This window comes from Camelina sativa, chromosome 7, assembly GCF_000633955.1.
Source record: "Camelina sativa cultivar DH55 chromosome 7, Cs, whole genome shotgun sequence".
Classification (NCBI taxonomy): domain Eukaryota; kingdom Viridiplantae; phylum Streptophyta; class Magnoliopsida; order Brassicales; family Brassicaceae; genus Camelina; species Camelina sativa.
In genome coordinates, this window is record NC_025691.1 from 11,324,443 (window position 1) to 11,330,718 (window position 6,276).

A 6,276-nucleotide genomic window follows, 5' to 3' on the forward strand; every position below is an offset into this window, starting at 1 on the left:
GCCAAATAAAAAAGAATAATCAAACGACTACTCTCAATAGTCAATACTTAATACATATTAAACGACTATTTACCACTAGACTAAACATATAATTTTGCAACACATGGTCTTTCGATTATGTTTATATTGTGTGGCCTAAAGCAAATGTTTTACTTCCCTTATGGACCGGCGAGACTTGGTTATGTGCATTAATTAATCTTTTACTTTTGTTGGACAGCAACTATTGGAATTTCCGGGTCCAATTTAGTAATCATGTTGTAACATTGTGTGGTGGAGTAGGGCTCAAGAAAACTGTTCATTGTTAATGTGGTAGGTTATATACCATATCATGATTCACATTCAAATGGAATCCCATGTATAGAGTGTAAGAATAATGAGAAGGATGATTCATATTGATCGATGAAGACAAGTATTTATACAGGATGTCTAAGTGTAATAAAGACAAATATACAACTTTACGTAGGAGGAAGATTGATATCAAATCACGACATTGGGATTGATACGTGATCATTGTGATTGATACGTGATTGATACGTGATCAATATGATTGATTCTCTATACGCCCCCTAAGATGGAGGGGCTTGACGTAACTCCAATCTTGCGGAGGAATGTAGTGAATGGAATACGGGAAAGTGGTTTGGTTAGAGCATCAGCCAGTTGGTCCTTAGTAGTGACATGAACCACACGAAGCACGCCGGATTGTACCTGTTGTCGTACAAAGTGATAGTCAACAGCTATATGTTTCATGCGCGAGTGAAAAACTGGGTTTGTACAAAGGTATGTTGCTCCAATGTTGTCACAATAAATGGTAGGAATGGACGGTAAAGTGATGCCAAGCTCTTGTAACAATGAACAGACCCAACGAAGCTCCGACGAAGTGTTAGCGACAGACCGATACTTTGCCTCTGTCGAAGATCGTGTGACCCCTTTCTGTTTCTTTGACGACCAAGACACCGGTGTATGACCAAGATAAGTAATATATCCGTTGGTAGAGACATAATCAACCGAGTCTCCAGCCCAGTCTGCGTCAGAGTAAGCATGTAAGGAAAGATGATTGTTCTGTTTGAAGAAAATACCATGTGTTGTAGTACCCTTGAGGTAACGTAATAAACTCTTGGCCGCTTGCCAATGAAGATCAGTCGGAGAATGCATATACTGAGAGAGACGATTAACCACAAACGATATATCCGGACGTGTAAAGGCAAGATATTGAAAACTACCAACCACACTACGATACTCTGTTGGATCGGGTAGAGCACTACCAGACTTGAGTGTAAGCTTTGGTGACGTAACCATGGGTGTTTGAACTGGTTTCGCATCAAGCATGTTGGTGCGTCTCAGAAGGTCCAATATGTATTTCCGTTGATGAAGAAGATGTAAGCCCGTGGGAACTCTGACCGCTTCAACACCAAGGAAGTAATGCAGTTCCTCATGATCCTTGACGGAGAAACGTTTTGCGAGACCATCAAGAGTGTAATTCAAGAGAGATGTGTCGTTACCAGTGACCAGTATATCATCAACGTAGACAAGCATGTAGACAATGGCGCGACCACGACGAAGGATGAAGAGAGAGGTGTCTGCAATGGAATTCACAAAACCAACAGCTAACAAAAAATTTCGTAATTCCATATACCACCATAGATAGCTTTGCGTAACTTGCACACATAGTCCGGTCTGTCTGCATCGACGAACCCAGGAGGCTGAGACATATAAACTTCTTCTTGTAATGTGCCTTGAAGAAAAGCATTGTTGACATTGAGTTGACGGATCGTTCAGCCACAACGAATAGCGACATCAAGAACGATACGAATGGTGGTGGACTTGATGACAGGGCTAAACGTCTCCTCATAGTCTAAACCATGTTGTTGATTATACCCCTTAGCGACCAGGCGTGCTTTGTGGCGACTGATGGACCCATCAGAATTATATTTTGTTGTAAAGACCCATCAACAGCCAACTATAGAGACATTGGGTGGTGGTGGAGGGACAAGATCCCATGTATGTTCATGAAGTTGAGCATTCATCTCTCCGCACAAGGCTCGTCGCCATCGTTCATCAGTGAGTGCTTGTTGGACGGTTCGAGGTTCAAAATCACGGAAAGAGGCAATGGTGGAGGTAAGGAGGTACTTCTTATTTGGTTTAGCAACACCGGACTTGGCTCTTGTCGTCATCGGATGAGCATTCGCTGGAAGAACCACTACAGGTGCGGGTTGTTGTTGTGATGTCGAAGAAGACGAAGACGTAGAGGAGGAAGATGTAGAGGGTGAATGGTTTGTATTTTGGGAGTTGGTTGAGTTTTCGGTTGGGGTCGTATTTAGGGATTGTGAAGGAGAGGGGGACTGGTTTTCGTGAGTCGTACGGGAGTTGTTTGTTGAAGGTGTCGGGTGAGGAGGAGAGTTATTGATACGAACTGGGCTTATTTGTGGGGAATGTGGCTGGGCCGTGGGCTGCGGCCCATTTTCTCTAGGAGCAGTGGGCTCAGACGGAAGCATAGAAGAAGAGGAGGAAGAAGGAGTGCGAGGACATACCTGAGCTGGAGACGGAGGTTGTGAATCTGGTGACGGTGAGGAATCACGGTGAAGGTCTGAGCACGGGGATGGTGGCGACGCTGCAACAGGCAAAACCCGACCTCGAATCGGAGTTATATGTGGCGTAGCAGAGAATTCGGGTGACAGAGTAGAGATTCGTGGAGAGATGACAGGGACCGCAAAAGGAAAAGACTCTTCAACGAACGTGACATGGCGGGAGACATATAATCGACCGGTAGGCAGGTGAAGACAGTGATAGGCGCTTTGAGTTGGTGAGTACCCAATAAACACACACGGTAGAGATCGACTATCAAGCTTGTGACTGGCATAGGGACGAAGCCATGGGTAACACTCGCAACCAAATACACGGAGCTTCTCGTAATGTGGTCGAGTACCAAACAGTTTTTGAAACGGTGAGAGCATGGAGAGGACTGGCGTGGGCATACGATTTATTAGATAAACCGCTGTTGCAAAAGCATAAGTCCAGTAGGAGACTGGGATCGAAGCCGTCGAGAGTAAAGTAAGACCAGTTTCTATAATGTGTCGATGCTTCCTTTCAGATAAGCCATTATGTTCTGGAGTGTGCGGAGGAGTGGTGAGATGAGAGACGCCATGACTCGTTAAGAACTCTTTTAATGCAAGAAATTCACCTCCATTATCAGAATATAATGTCCCAATACGAGTTTGAAATTTATTTTCCACCAATGAGACGAAGGCAATGAAGGTTGATTTAACTTGGGATTTGAGTTTAACAGGGTACAACCAAGTGTATCGGGTAAAGTGATCAAAGATGAGAAGGTAGTATTTGAAATTGTCTATAGAGAGGAGTGGGGAACTCCAGACATCTGTAAAAAGGTATTCAAGAGGTCTTGTAGAGACAATTATTGAGCAAACAATCATGACACTGTTTGGATAGTAGAGGAGATGAAACAGAAAGAGAAAATTGAGAAACAATTTTATTTAGGACTGACGCAGAGGGATGACCCAAACGAGAGTGCCAGGAAGAGAGAGTTGCTTTTGAAGTAGAGGAAGCCGACATTGCCAAAGCCTGAGAAGCGGTCATAGGCCATTCATATAACTCATTCTTGTGCTGAGATCCTTCACCTGAAAATAAGCAGGGAAAAAGTGAACTGAGACTTGGTTGTCATTACAAAAATGATACACAGAAATTAGATTCTTCTGTATGTTGGGAACACATAGCACTTTATGTATTTCTAAAAGACGACAAGAGGAAGGTAGAAAAAGGGAACCAGTGTGTGTTATCGAAATGGTGGAGCCATCGGCAACAATAACATCATCACCCCCATATACGGTTGATGGAGAGCTAAGTTCTCGAGATCGGATGTGATGTGGTGAGTGGCACCACTGTCGAGAACCCAGTTGTTGGCGGTGTATGGAGCACCAACCGCTAGATTTGCACGTGGTTGCCATGGCGTGAACGGACTGTGGGAGGATTGTGGAGCAACGGTGTGTAGCTGAGGACAACGACGAGCACTGTGGCCTTGTGTGCCACAAAGTTGACAGCGGCCAAGGTAAGGACGAGAGGGACGATTGTTTGGTGGGAACGACGGTGGAGCAGACGAACGAGAGGACTGGGAAGAGGAGTTCTAGTTGGTGTTAGCGGCTTTGTTGCGGTTCGAAGAGCGATGCGAGTTTGAGGATTGATGCTGAGCAACGTTTGCAGAGGTGGGAGCATGAGGCAAGTAGTGAGAGGCAGCAGCAAGGAGTTTCGACTCATGGTTAATGAGTCTTTCATGGAGGTAGGTGATGGACGGCGGTGTGTTTCGACCCTCAACTTGGTCAATGACAGGCTTGTAGTCCTCCGGAAGGCCCTCAAGGATCTTTTCGATCTGATCCTCAAGCTCCTCAGGTCTGCCTAGAATGGCAAGTTGATCAAAGCGGGTAACTAGACCTTGAAGATAAGTCTCAATCGACTTGTCACCTTTGGTCCAGTGCTTAAGTTGAGTCTTCAATTGGCGGATATGGCCACGGCTGGGATTCGCATAGGTGGAGGCCAAGGTTTGCCAGACTTCGTGGGCAGTGTTGGCGCGAGTAACAATGGGTTGTTGAGAGATAGAGATAGCGCCAAGAAGAGCGCTATAGATCAAGCGATCTTGACAAAGCCAGATCTGATACTCGGGATTGTCAGCGGAGACGTTGTCAACGGTGATGGTGGTGGGTGGGGCGGCAGTAGTGCCGTCAAGGTGACCGACAAGACCATACCCAGCAAGGAGAGAATGGACTTGACGAAGCCACATGAGATAGTTTGACGGAGTAAGCTTGGAGACATTACTCATGTTGATGTTGAGGTAGGTATGGGCATCAGCGACTATGATGTCGGAGATAGTGGCAGCAGAGATATTTGGGGAAGAACTCATGCTGAGACTGTGTTTGCGTGAAAAGAAAAAAGGAGATTTTTTTTCCAGATCTTTGCTCTTGATACCATGTAAGAATAATGAGAAGGATGATTCATATTGATCGATGAAGACAAGTATTTATACAGGATGTCTACGTGTAATAAAGACAAATATACAACTTTACATAGGAGGAAGATTGATATCAAATCACGACATTGGGATTGATACGTGATCATTGTGATTGATACGTGATTGATACGTGATCAATATGATTGATTCTCTATATAGAGGTATATAACCAACCACATTAACAATTTCCCAAGAATTAGACTCTCTACTGTATAGACGGATTAGGCTTAACTTCTTATTATGTCTGTTTCTTCTTCATAAGAAAGGTTCCAAGAACCTATAACCATAATCCATTTAATAAACGATCAACACTAAGTTATCTAGTTGACATTCTAAGCCCTAAGCTGCATATCAAAACAGATGTACACAGCAAAAAAACTAGCAGAATCCATATTTTACAAGATGAGAACTGCGGGTTGCTTGTTGCATAATTTTATTGTGAAATCTGAAGATGATGATGATGATGATGATTCAATGGAGGAATGTGTGAATAATGGTGATAATGGTGCATGGGATGAGGAAATATGAAAAAGATGAGGAGGAAGAGACTCGGAGTGTCGAAGGAGAAGCATATATATATGCAACAAGCAACCCGTAGTTATGACAAACGGCAGAATCTCCATCGTCTCTGGTTTCCATTTCGTATCAAGAATCTGCCAACGAGCTCGAACCTTAGCAAACGCAACCTCAACAGTATGCAATTTAGTGTGTAGTGTGTACAACATTGTTTAATATATATACGTATTAGAAATTTAGAATTATATAGTTTTATATTTTTAAAAATGTTTTAGACTTTTAATTTTAAAATTTGTTTAAACAAAACTTTGGTATTGGTGAACCGACTACCAAATTCTCTAATCAATAATTTTTTTTACTAAAGATTGTTTTGGTGAACCGACTACCAAATGTTTTGTGATCGGTTTAAGACTATAAACCGAATACAAACTAAATTAGTTAAACCAAAGTACAGTTTGTTAATAATATAGTTGCGTGCGAGAGAGGATACGGAGGGAAACCCTAAAGATTGGGGGAGATGACGAACAAGGAGAATTGCGTGAACCAAACGACTCATAAAGCCGAAGCCACCGCAGCGAAAGTAGGTAGTGAAGCTGCCGTCGCCGCTGTCACGAAAGTAGCTAATGAAATCGCCGCGAGAAGATTTGACAGATTCTACGGCAACAACGAGGTGCTTGTTGATAAGGCACGCCGCCGGAAGGGTTCGTTTACCAGAGTCTTCAGTGACGAAGAGGTAGGCTGATGTC

The 6,276-nt window shown here is 43.5% G+C and overlaps 2 protein-coding genes across 2 annotated transcripts; both read right to left on the reverse strand.

The window, feature by feature from the left end:
• LOC109125429 (uncharacterized mitochondrial protein AtMg00810-like) lies at window positions 556-1,849 on the reverse strand. Its single transcript, XM_019227048.1, has 2 exons — window positions 1,693-1,849; window positions 556-1,577 (listed from the first exon to the last, which is right to left on the reverse strand). Exons 1-2 carry the CDS (start codon window positions 1,847-1,849, stop codon window positions 556-558), a joined length of 1,179 nt encoding a protein of 392 aa, XP_019082593.1.
• LOC104704530 lies at window positions 4,136-4,906 on the reverse strand. The gene has a single exon (XM_010420602.1). It carries the CDS (start codon window positions 4,904-4,906, stop codon window positions 4,136-4,138), a length of 771 nt encoding a protein of 256 aa, XP_010418904.1.